General features: G+C 45.7%; 1 protein-coding gene across 1 annotated transcript in view; it reads left to right on the top strand.

Moving 5' to 3' along the window:
• The window catches only part of LOC129818298 (high affinity cAMP-specific and IBMX-insensitive 3',5'-cyclic phosphodiesterase 8B-like), a 59,505-nt gene that overhangs the window by 33,273 nt on the left and 8,836 nt on the right, over nt 1–17,396 (top strand). Inside the window, exons 11-17 of the mRNA XM_055874045.1 lie at nt 5,698–5,737; nt 5,953–6,030; nt 9,143–9,219; nt 10,886–11,050; nt 11,558–11,615; nt 14,819–14,942; nt 15,591–15,789. Of these exons, the coding sequence (XP_055730020.1) occupies nt 5,698–5,737; nt 5,953–6,030; nt 9,143–9,219; nt 10,886–11,050; nt 11,558–11,615; nt 14,819–14,942; nt 15,591–15,789 (741 nt within the window). The remainder of the gene's footprint in view (nt 1–5,697; nt 5,738–5,952; nt 6,031–9,142; nt 9,220–10,885; nt 11,051–11,557; nt 11,616–14,818; nt 14,943–15,590; nt 15,790–17,396) is intronic.

The following is a 17,396-nucleotide window of genomic DNA, read 5'->3' as shown; positions in this document are numbered from 1 at the left end:
GGGAATGGTTGCTTTGAGTATTAAACAGAATCATTCCTGTCGCTTGTCTTTCCCACCGCAACCCTTGGCCAGTGTCCCTAGTTTCCATTTTAAATCTAGTTGTTGAGTTAGCAGCAGAATCTCTAAGTAGACCTTCACCATGTAGGACTCTGACCTATTTCTACTTAACTGTATCTCTCTCTACTCTCCCCCCCTTCTCTCTCTCTCTCTCTCTCTCTCTCTCTCTCTCTCTCTCTCACTTTCTCTCTTTTCCACTCTTTCTCTGCCCTCTGTCTCTCTTTCACTCTCTCTCTTTCACTCTCTCTCTTTCTCTCACTCTTTCTCCCTCCCCGCTCTTCCTTTCTCTCCACTCACGGTCATCATCCATATTGCTGAATGATTCCCTTGCAGCTCCAGCCAGTGCAATGTGCTGTGTTTTAGTTCATATCTGTTGTGTGTTACAGCCCCAAGAGGCCATTAAGATACAAGCCAGCTAAATCTGGCAACCTCCTGTGTCATCAGCAGTGTTTACACTGATTTAATCCTATTAGAGAGAGAGATGGGGAACAAGAAAGAGAGAGAGAGATTGATTGTTGTGAGTGAGCTGAGAGCAGTTGACTTGTGTCCTGATCGGTCTTGTTGTGCCTGCTGACAGGAGCAGATTGACATAGAGCATGCTAAACTGTAAGATACAAGTCTGCTGCTGTCTTTTTAACGAGCAGTGCAGGGACATTAGAGTGTGTATCACCGCCCAGCTGGCAAGCACTTATCAGGCCACTGCTGGCTCTGATCCAGCACACCACTGTAGACAAGCCCATATCAAACTATCAGACGTGTTGACAGCTGATGCCACTAGCAACCCAACAGTGAACTAACTGTAGCTAATGGACAGTCTGCATAATGCTGTTAGTAGTGCCTGCTAGTTACCTACTGCCATTATCCCACTATAGAGCCGATGAGTAACTTAGGCAGTGCTGACTTTGCCTATGTCAGGTCACATGTTTGAGTCCTGAGTAACGGTGTGTGTCATGGCCAGAGGTAGTCCTGAGTAACGGTGTGTGTCATGGCCAGAGGTAGTCCTGAGTAATGGTGTGTGTCATGGCCAGAGATAGTCCTGAGTAACGGTGTGTGTCATGGCCAGAGGTAGTCCTGAGTAACGGTGTGGTGTGTGTCATGGCCAGAGGTAGTCCTGAGTAACGGTGTGGTGTGTGTCATGGCCAGAGGTAGTCCTGAGTAACGGTGTGTGTCATGGCCAGGGGTAGTCCTGAGTAACGGTGTGTGTCATGGCCAGAGGTAGTCCTGAGTAACGGTGTGTGTTATGGCCAGAGGTAGTCCTGAGTAATGGTGTGTGTCATGGCCAGAGGTAGTCCTGAGTAACGGTGTGGTGTGTGTCATGGCCAGAGATAGTCCTGAGTAACGGTGTGTGTCATGGCCAGAGGTAGTCCTGAGCAACGGTGTGTGTCATGGCCAGAGGTAGTCCTGAGTAACGGTGTGTGTTATGGCCAGAGGTAGTCCTGAGTAATGGTGTGTGTCATGGCCAGAGGTAGTCCTGAGTAACGGTGTGTGTCATGGCCAGAGGTAGTCCTGAGCAACGGTGTGTGTCATGGCCAGAGGTAGTCCTGAGTAACGGTGTGTGTCATGGCCAGAGGTAGTCCTGAGTAACGGTGTGGTGTGTGTCATGGCCAGAGGTAGTCCTGAGTAACGGTGTGTGTCATGGCCAGAGGTAGTGCTGAGTAACGGTGTGGTGTGTGTTATGGCCAGAGGTAGTCCTGAGTAACGGTGTGGTGTGTGTCATGGCCAGAGATAGTCCTGAGTAACGGTGTGTGTTTTATTGCCAGAGATAGTCCTGAGTAACGGTGTGTGTTATGGCCAGAGGTAGTCCTGGGTAACGGTGTGTGTCATGGCCAGAGATAGTCCTGAGTAACGGTGTGTGTCATGGCCAGAGGTAGTCCTGAGTAACGGTGTGTGTCATGGCCAGAGGTAGTCCTGAGTAACAGCGTGTTGTGTGTCATGGCCAGAGATAGTCCTGAGTAACGGTGTGTGTTATGGCCAGAGATTGTCCTGAGTAACGGTGTGTGTTATGGCCAGAGGTAGTCCTGAGTAACGGTGTGTGTCATGGCCAGAGATAGTCCTGAGTAACGGTGTGTGTCATGGCCAGAGGTAGTCCTGAGTAACGGTGTGTGTCATGGCCAGAGGTAGTCCTGAGTAACGGTGTGTGGCATGGCCAGAGGTAGTCCTGAGTAACGGTGTGGTGTGTGTCATGGCCAGAGGTAGTCCTGAGTAACGGTGTGTGTCATGGCCAGAGATAGTCCTGAGTAACGGTGTGTGTCATGGCCAGAGGTAGTCCTGAGTAACGGTGTGCGTCATGGCCAGAGGTAGTCCTGAGTAACGGTGTGTGGCATGGCCAGAGGTAGTCCTGAGTAACGGTGTGGTGTGTGTCATGGCCAGAGGTAGTCCTGAGTAACGGTGTGTGTCTTGGCCAGAGATAGTCCTGAGTAACGGTGTGGTGTGTGTCATGGCCAGAGGTAGTCCTGAGTAACGGTGTGGTGTGTGTCATGGCCAGAGGTAGTCCTGAGTAACGGTGTGGTGTGTGTCATGGCCAGAGGTAGTCCTGAGTAACGGTGTGTGTTATGGCCAGAGGTAGTCCTGAGTAACGGTGTGGTGTGTGTTATGGCCAGAGGTAGTCCTGAGTAACGGTGTGGTGTGTGTCATGGCCAGAGGTAGTCCTGAGTCTGTGTGAGGATGCTTCAAGTGGATTAGCGGGCACTGGTCATATCAATCCTTACAGAACATCACACATCTATTCCTCTCTTTATCACTCTCCATCTTTCTCTTTAGTTTGTCTCCCTCCCTCCATATCTCTCTCTATCTTTCTCTTTAGTTTGTCTCTCTCCCTCCATCTCTCTCTCATCTCTGTATCTGAAGGGAAGCATTAGGGGTAATCTGAGCTGACCCTTACTTTATCACATCCCCAGTCCCCTGTGGTTTTGGTTTGATTCTCATTCTTCCCCATCCCCCCACACACAAAATCACTACTCACCTTCCCTTTCCCTCTCCTCCCCACCTCCTCTCACCATCTCCTCTTCCTCACCTCATCTCCCCTCACACCTCTCCCCTCATCCTCCTTATAGTCCATCAGCTCCCCAACCATACCGTCCTCACCTCACCTCTCCCCTCATCCTCCTTATAGCCCATCAGCTCCCCCACCGCACCCGTTCTCATCTCACCTCCCCCCTCATCCTTTGCCAGCTAGCCAATAGCAATCAATGGAATATTGAACATATACTCACTGACACCTTAACACACATGAACACAGCTGAATACAGTATGCCTACATGTTTCAGGCCTATGGATTGACCCTCCTGTGCGCAGTAATGTGTAGCTCTATGGGCACAGTAGTTAGGTAATGTTGAGTTCCTGTTGAGTCTGTGTTATTAGTGTGTTACATGCTCTCACTGAGTTACATGCGGTCACTGTGTTATATGCTGTAACTGTGTTACATGCTCTCACTGTGTTACATGCTGTCACTGTGTTACATCCTCTCACTGTGTCACATGCTCTCACTGTGTTACGTATTGTCACTGTGGTACATGCTCTCGCTGTGTTACATATTGTCACTGTGTTACATGTTCTCACTGTGTATCATGCTCTCACTATGTTACATGCTCTCACTGTGTTACCTGCTGTCACTGTGTTACATCCTCTCACTGTGTTACATGCTGTCACTGTGTTACATCCTCTCACTGTGTCACATGCTGTCACTGTGTTACATGATATCACTGTGTTACATGCTGTCACTGTGTTACATCCTCTCACTGTGTCACATGCTGTCACTGTGTTACATATTGTCACTGTGTTACATGCTCTCACTGTGTTACATGATATCACTGTGTTACATGCTGTCACTGTGTTACATATTGTCACTGTGTTACATGCTCTCACTGTGTTACATATTGTTACTGTGTTACATGCTCTCACTGTGTTACATATTGACACTGTGTTACATATTGTCACTGTGTTACATGCCCTCACTGTTTTACATGCTCTTACTGTGTTACATATTGTCACTGTGTTACATATTGTCACTCTGTTACATGCTCTCACTGTGTTACATATTGTCACTGTGTTACATATTGTCACTGTGTTACATGCTCTCACTGTGTTACATGATATCACTGTGTTACATGTTCTCACTGTGTTACATATTGTCACTGTGTTACATGTTCTCACTGTGTTACATATTGTCACTGTGTTACATGCTCTCACTGTTTTACATGCTCTTACTGTGTTACATGTTCTCACTGTGTTACATATTGTCACTGTGTTACATGCTCTCACTGTTTTACATGCTCTTACTGTGTTACATGGTCTCACTGTGTTACATATTGACACTGTGTTACATGCTCTCACTGTGTTACATATTGACACTGTGTTACATATTGTTACTGTGTTACATGCTCTCACTGTGTTACATATTGTCACTGTGTTACATATTGTCACTGTGTTACATGCTCTCACTGTGTTACATATTGTTACTGTGTTACATGCTCTCACTGTGTTACATATTGTCACTCTGTTACATGTTCTCACTGTGTTACATATTGTCACTGTGTTACATGTTCTCACTGTGTTACATATTGTCACTGTGTTACATGCTCTCACTGTGTTACATATTGTCACATGTTCTCACTGTGTTACATATTGTCACTGTGTTACATGTTCTCACTGTGTTACATATTGTCACTGTGTTACATGCTCTCACTGTGTAACATGTTCTCACTGTTTTACATGCTCTTACTGTGTTACATATTGACACTGTGTTACATGTTCTCATTGTGTAACATATTGTTACTGTGTTACATGCTCTCACTGTGTTACATATTGTCACTCTGTTACATGTTCTCACTGTGTTACATATTGTTACTGTGTTAAATGCTCTCATTGTGTTACATATTGTCACTCTGTTACATGTTCTCACTGTGTTACATATTGTTACTGTGTTAAATGCTCTCATTGTGTAACATATTGTCACTGTGTTACATGCTCTCATTGTGTAACATATTGTCACTGTGTTACATGTTCTCACTGTGTTACATATTGTCACTGTGTTACATATTGACACTGTGTTACATGCTCTCATTGTGTAACATATTGTCACTGTGTTACATGCTCTCACTATGTTACTTATTGTCACTGTGTGACATGCTCTCACTATGTTACTTATTGTCACTGTGTTACATGCTCTCACTATGTTACTTATTGTCACTGTGTTACATGCTCTCACTATGTTACTTATTGTCACTGTGTTACATGCTCTCACTGTGTGACATGCTCTCGCTGTGTGACATGCTCTCACTGTGTGACATGCTCTCACTGTGTGACATGCTCTCACTGTGTGACATGCTCTCACTGTGTGACATGCTCTCACTGTGTGACATGCTCTCGCTGTGTGACATGCTCTCACTGTGTGACATGCTCTCACTGTGTGACATGCTCTCACTGTGTGACATGCTCTCACTGTGTGACATGCTCTCACTGTGTGACATGCTCTCACTGTGTGACATGCTCTCACTGCAGGGGAGGCAGTTGGTCGAAACATTGCACAATAAAACTGCAAGAACAACTCTTTCTTTCAAAACACCAGCCAGATCTACTAATTCTCTCTCCCTCTCCCTCTGTTTGTTTTTTAACAGTGCCTTTCTTCTCTTTGTCTCTCAGATCCATAAGATCAACAGAGATGGAGACCATTCCCAGTCAGGTAAGCTACAGTACACTCCCTGTCTCTTTGTTGTTTCACTGTGTCATCATAAGGACACTGACGTAACTTTCAGGAGACAAATCACAGAGCTTTTTTCATATAAGGATTTCAGACAATTTGTTTAAACTGGAAAGTTCAACACTAAACAACGGAAGAGAAGTGAGGCAGTTCTGTCTGGGTCATACAGTCCGTCATCCTGTATTTTCTTTTCCCAGAAAGCCATTCCCTGCGTCACAGAGACAGGAGGAAAGAGTCTGTTGATGCCAGGTCAATCAGCTCACGTGGCAGTGATGGTGAGTATGTATAAATGAACACCAGGCTACTGTGTGTGTGTGTGTGTGTGTGTGTGTGTGTGTGTGTGTGTGTGTGTGTGTGTGTGTGTGTGTGTGTGTGTGTGTGTGTGTGTGTGTGTGTGTGTGTGTGTGTGTGTGTGTGTGTGTGTGTGTGTGTTAGTTTGTGTGTGCGCGCGTGCATTCGTGCTTGCATGCATGCTCGTGTGCATGTCTGTAGTTGTGAGAAAGGATAAGAGATGGGGGTATGGGAAGACTGAGTGAGGGATCCCAAGGGAGATGGAGGAAGACAGAAATATAAAAACGAAGGGACAAGAAGAAGGATATAGAGAGAGGAGAAGATAGAGAGAGAGAGGAAGGAAGTAAAGAGAACGGGTGATGAGGAGAGAGGGAGGTTCAGAGAAGAGACCTCAGAGAGCCGTGTCGGGCTCTGATGACATCACTAAGCCCCCCCTCCTCACTCTGACGCAGCTGCTACTATTTTCATCAGCTGGGCTGAAGTGGTGCTTCTCCTGTCCTCTACCTCTTGCTCTCTTTCTCTCTCTCTCTCTCTCCCTCTCTATTTCCTTCTTCTTCTCCGTATTTTCCCTTCCCCTGTTATTTTCTCTCTCTCCTCTCATGTCCTCCCTATTTTCTCTTTTTTCTACTCCTCCTTTTCCGCTGTTCCTTCTCCTTTCCATTCATAAGGAACATACATATTACATCATTGTACAGGGCAGCTTGCCACCACAGCCCCAGTGGTGTGTTGAGTTACATCCGTTACACATTATTAAGTTAGTTTAATATAAACTAGAAGCTAGAGCAGCATGTCACAGTACTGTAAGAGGAGCATGTCACAGTACTGTAAGAGGAGCTTGTCACAGTACTGTAAGAGCACCATGTCACAGTACTGTAAGAGCAGCATGTCACAGTACTGTAAGAGGAGCATGTCACAGTACTGTAAGAGGAGCATGTCACAGTACTGTAAGAGGAGCATGTCACAGTACTGTAAGAGCAGCATGTCACAGTACTGTAAGAGGAGCATGTCACAGTACTGTAAGAGGAGCATGTCACAGTACTGTAAGAGGAGCATGTCACAGTACTGTAAGAGGAGCATGTCACAGTACTGTAAGAGGAGCATGTCACAGTACTGTAAGAGGAGCATGTCACAGTACTGTAAGAGGAGCATGTCACAGTACTGTAAGAGGAGCATGTCACAGTACTGTAAGAGGAGCATGTCACAGTACTGTAAGAGCAGCATGTCACAGTACTGTAAGAGGAGCATGTCACAGTACTGTAAGAGGAGCATGTCACAGTACTGTAAGAGCACCATGTCACAGTACTGTAAGAGCACCATGTCACAGTACTGTAAGAGCACCATGTCACAGTACTGTAAGAGCAGCATGTCACAGTACTGTAAGAGCACCATGTCACAGTACTGTAAGAGGAGCATGTCACAGTACTGTAAGAGCACCATGTCACAGTACTGTAAGAGGAGCATGTCACAGTACTGTAAGAGGAGCATGTCACAGTACTGTAAGAGCACCATGTCACAGTACTGTAAGAGGAGCATGTCACAGTACTGTAAGAGCACCATGTCACAGTACTGTAAGAGCAGCATGTCACAGTACTGTAAGAGGAGCATGTCACAGTACTGTAAGAGCACCATGTCACAGTACTGTAAGAGGAGCTTGTCACAGTACTGTAAGAGCACCATGTCACAGTACTGTAAGAGCAGCATGTCACAGTACTGTAAGAGGAGCATGTCACAGTACTGTAAGAGCACCATGTCACAGTACTGTAAGAGGAGCATGTCACAGTACTGTAAGAGGAGCATGTCACAGTACTGTAAGAGGAGCATGTCACAGTACTGTAAGAGCAGCATGTCACAGTACTGTAAGAGCAGCATGTCACAGTACTGTAAGAGGAGCATGTCACAGTACTGTAAGAGCACCATGTCACAGTACTGTAAGAGGAGCTTGTCACAGTACTGTAAGAGCACCATGTCACAGTACTGTAAGAGGAGCATGTCACAGTACTGTAAGAGGAGCATGCCACAGTACTGTAAGAGCAGCATGTCACAGTACTGTAAGAGCACCATGTCACAGTACTGTAAGAGCACCATGTCACAGTACTGTAAGAGGAGCATGTCACAGTACTGTAAGAGCAGCATGTCACAGTACTGTAAGAGGAGCATGTCACAGTACTGTAAGAGCAGCATGTCACAGTACTGTAAGAGCACCATGTCACAGTACTGTAAGAGGAGCATGTCACAGTACTGTAAGAGCAGCATGTCACAGTACTGTAAGAGCAGCATGTCACAGTACTGTAAGAGGAGCATGTCACAGTACTGTAAGAGGAGCATGTCACAGTACTGTAAGAGGAGCATGTCATAGTACTGTAAGAGCAGCATGTCATAGTACTGTAAGAGCACCATGTCATAGTACTGTAAGAGCACCATGTCACAGTACTGTAAGAGGAGCATGTCACAGTACTGTAAGAGGAGCATGTCACAGTACTGTAAGAGGAGCATGTCACAGTACTGTAAGAGGAGCATGTCACAGTACTGTAAGAGCAGCATGTCACAGTACTGTAAGAGCAGCATGTCACAGTACTGTAAGAGGAGCATGTCACAGTACTGTAAGAGCACCATGTCACAGTACTGTAAGAGCACCATGTCACAGTACTGTAAGAGGAGCATGTCACAGTACTGTAAGAGCACCATGTCACAGTACTGTAAGAGCACCATGTCACAGTACTGTAAGAGGAGCATGTCACAGTACTGTAAGAGCAGCATGTCACAGTACTGTAAGAGCACCATGTCACAGTACTGTAAGAGGAGCATGTCACAGTACTGTAAGAGGAGCATGTCACAGTACTGTAAGAGGAGCTTGTCACAGTACTGTAAGAGGAGCATGTCACAGTACTGTAAGAACAGCACGTCACAGTACTGTAAGAGCAGCATGTCACAGTACTGTAAGAGCAGCATGTCACAGTACTGTAAGAGCAGCATGTCACAGTACTGTAAGAGGAGCATGTCACAGTACTGTAAGAGCAGCATGTCACAGTACTGTAAGAGGAGCATGTCACAGTACTGTAAGAGCAGCATGTCACAGTACTGTCTTGTTGTCTCCAGCTCCCAGTCTGCAGAACCGGAGGTACTCCTCTGTAGCCAGGATCCACTCTATGACCATAGAGGCCCCCATCACCAAGGTACAGTACACACACACACACACACACACACACACACACACACACACACACACACACACACACACACACACACACACACACACACACACATCACCAATTGCCAACCGTGACAATTTATCATCCAAACACCGGCTTCTCAAGCGTTATCATGTAAATCTGATTGTAGTGCCATTCTTCCATCTAATTCTCGAATGAGAGTTCTGGGATAAGGCTATAACTGAAATCCTCCCCAGAGTCTAGTCTTATTCTTGGCTTTATGATGTTCTTTTATACTCTGACTAGCTGCTTTATCTATTTGGCCCCAGACAGGATTTCTATGGCATCACATGCAGAGCTCCCTGACACTGGCTCAAAGAAAGACACTTTTTGTCTGAAGAGGGACATGTCCCTTAGGCGCGCGCGTGTGTGTGTGTGTGTGTGTGTGTGTGTGTGTGTGTGTGTGTGTGTGTGTGTGTGTGTGTGTGTGTGTGTGTGTGTGTGTGTGTGTGTGTGTGTGTGTGTGTGTGTGTGTGTGTGTGTGTGTGTGTGTGTGTGTGTGTGTGTGCGCGTGCACGCCTGCGTCTTTTATGTTCCTACATCTATTGGATATTTGAGGGTTGGATTTTGATCTCTCTAACACAGGATGGTAAGGATGCTAGGGAGAATTGTCATGCACGGAGAAACAGCTGTGCTAATAGTGCTCTATCTATTCATACGGCAGAACGTACAGCCAGTGAGACAGACCTGCCCACCATAGAGATAGAATTATATTTCTATGCTGTCCACATTGCGCAGCGCCTCAGACTTATTTGCATAAGACAACACATGGCAATGATATGTTGAAAGAACACTTGGCCCCTAAGCCCTTTATCGAGTGGCCACTTGGCGATGTGTTTGATAGGGATCACTTGAGTCTGCCATTGTTTTGGGCAAAATGAGAATTGATATGATGCGCACAATATTCCAAAATGAAAACCCAATGGCGAGCCTCATGTGTCCAGCGGCGACTCGTTTTGAACATGATTCACTATGAACATTGCCAGACAGACGCACACTCTGATAATAGATAGTGAGAAAGTTGTCCAAACAAAATGTCACTGAAGCACTTTGCCACTCGCCAGTGACTATGCTGATTTAGCTAACGTGGCCTACCTGCTCAATGTGCCTGCTAGCTACTAGCAAGCTTCATTGACAAACACAGAGATGGAACTAGCTAGTTATTTTGGGTACTAATCAACAGAGTGTATGTTGTGTTTTATTTACAATAGTTTGACAGTTTGCTGAAGTTGTAGACATGTTCTCAGAAATTAGTCCCGAGCATAGCAGCAGCTCAGCTGATTCTGCAGCACTGCCAGAATGAATGCAAAAATGTTACTTGAGAAATACTGCACCAAACCCAAACCCCTTAGTAAAATTGCGTGACTAAGACCTCCTCAGCAAAAACTTCTAAATTAATTACAGATTACTTGATTTATCTATGACTATTTTGAGGGTGAAATGTTGCTACCGTGATTCAAGGGGGACAAACAACATAACACACCCACATCAAACCACACCCCCAAGACCCAAATCTGTTTTTTTTCCTAATGGGCAGTAGAAAAACACATGTGGAATCGCAGAGTTCAGCCCCCCTTTAAATAGAATGTAACTGTATGCTCTATCTCTCTCCGCCTTCCTCCATCTCCAGGTGATCAACATCATCAACGCGGCCCAGGAGTCCAGTCCGGTTTCGGTAGCAGAGGCGCTGGACCGGGTTCTGGAGATCCTGAGGACCACAGAGCTCTACTCTCCTCAGCTGGCTTCCAAAGAAGACGACCCACACACCAACGACCTCGTCGGGGGGCTCATGAGTGTGAGTCAGAGGCTACACACGCATACACGCACACACCCAACAAACACACATACTCATACACACACACACATACACACACGCACACACACTCCTTCACAGGCCCTATTTAATCAAAGTCTAGAACCAGTTTTTAGGATACTCCCCTTCACCCACACACCAACGACCTCATAGGGGGGCTCATGAGGGGCTACACACACACACACACACACACACACACACACACACACACACACACACACACACACACACACACACACACACACACACACACATACCCCTCCTCTCCCCTCTCCTCTCTCCTCCTCTCCTCTTCTCTCAAAACACTCAAACACGAGAGTTCCTGAGTTATGTGGGATGTCTCGTTGTATGAATTATAATGCTGATGTCATTGTATAATGTGAAATATGTTGTTATTAGCCAGATTGAGATAAACCAAAAGGGTATTTTTTAAATGTGTTTTCACAGCATGGATGAAGAGAGTGCTTTGCTGTCTTTTTCCTTCTGCAGGATGGCTTACGGAGACTGTCTGGGAACGAGTATGTCTTCTCCAAAAGTACCTTTCCAAGTAAGCATCAGTCTGTTTCATGACATCAATATTATCTTTATTCATTATCTTACCAGAATACTACTGCTACTTACAACTAGGGCCCTAGAATTTACACTAATTAGGTCACATGACCCTAATTACAACACAAATTGAATTGAATTATGTTTTCAATTGTGTTATAGCACGTTTTAGTGGTATATTTGTGTAATATTTCATCTAATTAAATTACACTGGGAACTTAATGCACTCATTCGCATTACACATAATTGGGGTCTTATGGAGTTTTGATGAAACCATTACTTTTCATGTATGGATCTCTGTCTGTCTGAAGAGTGATAGAAAATGTCTCAGAGCATTTAATCAGTTGGAGTCTACAAGTGCATCTATCGGCAGTCATTGCGTGATCCCCTTGTATTTGTTCAAGTCATGATGAATCATGGACGAAACAGAGAGAGATAAATGAGAGGATGTTCTGGGCGGTAATGACATATGATATTGACATGTAGTTAATGACAAACTGTATACAGAAGTAATGGATGTACTTATTCTTTCTGAGAAGTGGAAGGGTACTGCTGAGAAGTGGAAGGGTACTGCTGAGAAGTGGAAGGGTACTGCTGAGAAGTGGAAGGGTACTGCTGAGAAGTGGAAGGGTACTGCTGAGAAGTGGAAGGGTACTGCTGAGAAGTGGAAGGGTACTGCTGAGAAGTAGAAGGGTACTGCTGAGAAGTAGAAGGGTACTGCTGAGAAGTGGAAGGGTACTGCTGAGAAGTGGAAGGGTACTGCTGAGAAGTGGAAGGGTACTGCTGAGAAGTGGAAGGGCACTGCTGAGAAGTAGAAGGGTACTGCTGAGAAGTGGAAGGGTACTGCTGAGAAGTGGAAGGGTACTGCTGAGAAGTAGAAGGGTACTGCTGAGAAGTGGAAGGATACTGCTGAGAAGTAGAAGGATACTGCTGAGAAGTGGAAGGGTACTGCTGAGAAGTGGAAGGGTACTGCTGAGAAGTGGAAGGGTACTGCTGAGAAGTGGAAGGGTACTGCTGAGAAGTGGAAGGGTACTGCTGAGAAGTGGAAGGGTACTGCTGAGAAGTGGAAGGGTACTGCTGAGAAGTAGAAGGGTACTGCTGAGAAGTGGAAGGGTACTGCTGAGAAGTAGAAGGGTACTGCTGAGAAGTAGAAGGGTACTGCTGAGAAGTAGAAGGGTACTGCTGAGAAGTAGAAGGGTACTGCTGAGAAGTGGAAGGATACTGCTGAGAAGTAGAAGGGTACTGCTGAGAAGTGGAAGGGTACTGCTGAGAAGTGGAAGGGTACTGCTGAGAAGTGGAAGGGTACTGCTGAGAAGTGGAAGGGTACTGCTGAGAAGTAGAAGGGTACTGCTGAGAAGTAGAAGGGTACTGCTGAGAAGTAGAAGGGTACTGCTGAGAAGTGGAAGGGTACTGCTGAGAAGTGGAAGGGTACTGCTGAGAAGTGGAAGGGCACTGCTGAGAAGTAGAAGGGTACTGCTGAGAAGTGGAAGGGTACTGCTGAGAAGTGGAAGGGTACTGCTGAGAAGTAGAAGGGTACTGCTGAGAAGTGGAAGGATACTGCTGAGAAGTAGAAGGATACTGCTGAGAAGTGGAAGGGTACTGCTGAGAAGTGGAAGGGTACTGCTGAGAAGTGGAAGGGTACTGCTGAGAAGTGGAAGGGTACTGCTGAGAAGTGGAAGGGTACTGCTGAGAAGTGGAAGGGTACTGCTGAGAAGTGGAAGGGTACTGCTGAGAAGTAGAAGGGTACTGCTGAGAAGTGGAAGGGTACTGCTGAGAAGTAGAAGGGTACTGCTGAGAAGTAGAAGGGTACTGCTGAGAAGTAGAAGGGTACTGCTGAGAAGTAGAAGGGTACTGCTGAGAAGTGGAAGGATACTGCTGAGAAGTAGAAGGGTACTGCTGAGAAGTGGAAGGGTACTGCTGAGAAGTGGAAGGGTACTGCTGAGAAGTAGAAGGGTACTGCTGAGAAGTGGAAGGGTACTGCTGAGAAGTAGAAGGGTACTGCTGAGAAGTAGAAGGGTACTGCTGAGAAGTAGAAGGGTACTGCTGAGAAGTAGAAGGGTACTGCTGAGAAGTGGAAGGGTACTGCTGAGAAGTGGAAGGGTACTGCTGAGAAGTGGAAGGGTACTGCTGAGAAGTAGAAGGGTACTGCTGAGAAGTAGAAGGGTACTGCCGAGAAGTGTAAGGGTACTGCCGAGAAGTGGAAGGGTACTGCTGAGAAGTGCTGAATACATTGTCCTCAGTGCAGCCCCCTCAAATCTAATTGTATTTGTTACATGCTTTGTAAACAACAGGTGTAGACTAACAGTGAAATGCTCACTCTCCTGATAGTCATGTGGTTTTTTTAGTAGACCTGAGAGGCTGAGCCTGAAGTGAGTTTAGGTGAACAGGATTCTGAACCCACTTGTCAAGCTACCTTACCTTCTCTGACCATAGAATTAGGAATTTAAAGTAATTTAATATGATCTCTATGTATCTCACACTCTACCACAAGGACATGTTTGCAGTCGCAAGGAAAGAAGCAAATAGTAGTGTTGCTGACAGACTTTCACATGCTGTTCCTAACTAAAGTGTATAGACTTTCACATGCTGTTCATAACTAAAGTGTATAGACTTTCACATGCTGTTCCTAACTAAAGTGTATAGACTTTCACATGCTGTTCCTAACTAAAGTGTATAGACTTTCACATGCTGTTCCTAACTGAAGTGTATAGACTTTCACATGCTGTTCCTAATTGAAGTGTATTTTTACACTGCTGCTACTCGCTGTTTATTACCTATGCGTAGTCACTTTTCTTAACTCTATTTATTGAACTGCATTGTTGGTTGAGGGCTTGTAAGTAAGCATTTCACGGTAAGGTCTACACCTGTTGTATTCGGCGCATGTGACAAATACAATTTGATTTAATTTGAAGTGTATGGACTTTCATATGTTGTTCCTAACTGAAGTATGTGTGTCCAGCGAATATAAACACACATAAAACCACTTCGAATGGAAACAGCTGTGTCCGCGTTTGTGTGTGTGGTGACAAACAAGAGCACAGTTATGGGCCTTAAGATCACGTTCTTACAGAACAACACTATAGTGGGCAGATCCTAGTGAATCACTAGAAGTTACTAGCAGGTGAGGGCATATCCAGCCAACTGCCCAAACAAGCTCCAGCTAGCCGTTTTTTCAGTCTGTGCGTGTTTGTGTGTCTCCAGATATGAGTCAGCTGGTCATCCCAGTAACGCTGAATGACATCCCTCCGGCCATCGCTGAGATGCTGGACGACGAGGACCAATGGGACTTTAACATCCTAGAGCTGGAGGCTGCCACCTGTAAGAGGTATGGAGGGAGAGGGAGGAGAGGGAGAGGGGGGTGGAGAGAGAGGACGAAAGAGAGAGAGGACAGGAGCTGGAGGCTGCCACCTGTATGAGGTATGGAGGGAGAGGGAGAGGGGGGTGGAGAGAGCAAGAGGACAGGAGCTGGACAGTTGAGGGAAGTGGTGATGAGTAAGAGAAGGATAGGTTGTTCGGGGGTTAAGGGAAATGGAAGATAGAGGTTACTATACACTCAGTGTACAAAACATTATGAACACCTGCTCTTTCCATGACATACACTGACCAGGTGAAAGCTATGATCTCTTATGGATGTCACCTGTTAAATCCACTCTAATCAGTGTAAATGAAGGGGAGGAGACAGGTTAAAGAAGGATTTCTTAGTCTTGAGACAATTGAGACATGGATTGTGTATGTGTGCCATTCAAAGGGTGAATGGCCACGACAAAATATTTAAGTACCTTTGAACAGGGTATGGTGGTAGGTGCCATTTTGTGTCAAGAACTGCAGAGCTGCTGGAGTTTTTCATGCAACTCAATATTAGGAAGGTGTTCCTAATGTTTGGTGTATTCAGTGTACACCAATATAGAAGGGAAAGAACATCCCCAATCTATCACTCATCTACCTCCCTGTCCTCTCTCTGTCATCCCCACAGGCCTCTGACCTACCTGGGCTTGAAGATCTTTGCACGCTTCAGTGTGTGTGAGTTCCTGAGCTGCAGTGAGGCTACGCTACGCTGCTGGCTGCAGGTCATAGAGGCTAACTACCACGCCTCCAACTCCTACCACAACTCCACCCACGCCGCTGACGTTCTACACGCTACTGCCTACTTCCTACGCAAGGAGAAGGTCAAGGTATACCAAACACACATACCAGCATATACACACACACACAACTCCTACCACAACCCCACACCAACCCGAAGAAGACCTTCTGGTTGGACAATTGTTGGATATGCGTACACCACTTAGGAACACAAATGAAATTACTAAATTACAATATTTCGCCTGCCATATCAATGTGCTGATTGATTGATTTTATTTATTTATTTATTTTACCAGGTAAGTTGACTGAGAACACGTTCTCATTTGCAGCAACGACCTGGGGAATAGTTACAGGGGAGAGGAGGGGGATGAATGAGCCAATTGTAAACTGGGGATTATTAGGTGACCATGATGGTTTGAGGGCCAGATTGGGAATTTAGCCAGGACACCGGGGTTAACACCCCTACTCTTACGATAAGTGCCATGGGATCTTTAATGACCTCAGAGAGTCAGGACACCCGTTTAACGTCCCATCCGAAAGACGGCACCCTACACAGGGCAGTGTCCCCAATCACTGCCCTGGGGCATTGGGATATTTTTTAGACCAGAGGAAAGAGTGCCTCCTACTGGCCCTCCAACACCACTTCCAGCAGCATCTGGTCTCCCATCCAGGGCCTGACCAGGACCAACCCTGCTTAGCTTCAGAAGCAAGCCAGTAGTGGTATGCAGGGTGGTATGCTGCTGATAAGTTGATCTACTACGTAATTCACTGTGAAGAGTTTTCAATAGTGTGTGTATGTGTGTGTGCGTGCGTGCGTGCGTGTGTGAGGAGACTAGAGTATCAGTTTTCTTTGCTTGGCAGGAGGTGAATGTATGTCAGTGACCAGTGAGAGTTGGAATGGAAATGTTTTTATAGCTTCGGTCTTGTTCTCATATTTGACTCAGTCAATAAGTGTTTTGCCTTGAGATCCTCATACTTTCCCTCTCTTTTCTCCCTGCTTCTCCCCTCCAATAAATATCTCCTCTCCTTGTCATAAAGTGAACATTTGCTAGTGATTATTATTATTACTTGTGCTTGCATGGCGTGCATTATTTGGTATTATTCATTTGTTGAGTATGAGGTTATGCTGAGAGTGTCCAAGTTGTGCGCTACTGGTACGAAATCAGGTGCAGGAGAGCAGTGAGTTGTGATCAGGCGCACTTTTGTTTGGCAACAGCACAAAAGACAGACGCAACTGCGTCCAAAATCCTCCAGCCACAGGTAAAAGTCAATAAGTGTGAAAACACTCACAAATATACAAATGTATGACAAATACATACAACGGGTCAAAATACGATACCCGGGGGAAAAACCAGTCTGGCGCATCACACTAAACACGTAAAAAAACAATTTCACACAAAGACATGGGGGGGGAACAGAGGAATAAATACATGCAGTGTGATTAGGGAATGCAAACCAGATGTGCAGAGAACAAGACAAAACAAATGGAACAATGAGAAAATGGAATGGCGATGGCTAGAAAGCCGGTGACGTTGACCGCCGAACGCCGCCCGAACAAGGAGAGGAGCCGACTTCGGCGGAAGTCGTGACAGAGAGAGACTAGGCAGTATTTATATTTTATGCACAATTTCAACAACAAAAAACTGATCTAAAAGTCTAACTCACAAAATTATTTTGCTGTCTCAGTCCCATCACT

Source organism: Salvelinus fontinalis, chromosome 21, assembly GCF_029448725.1.
Source record: "Salvelinus fontinalis isolate EN_2023a chromosome 21, ASM2944872v1, whole genome shotgun sequence".
NCBI lineage: Eukaryota > Metazoa > Chordata > Actinopteri > Salmoniformes > Salmonidae > Salvelinus > Salvelinus fontinalis.
Note: the sequence above shows the minus strand (reverse complement) of the source record. Positions and strands in the feature narration are given on the sequence as shown.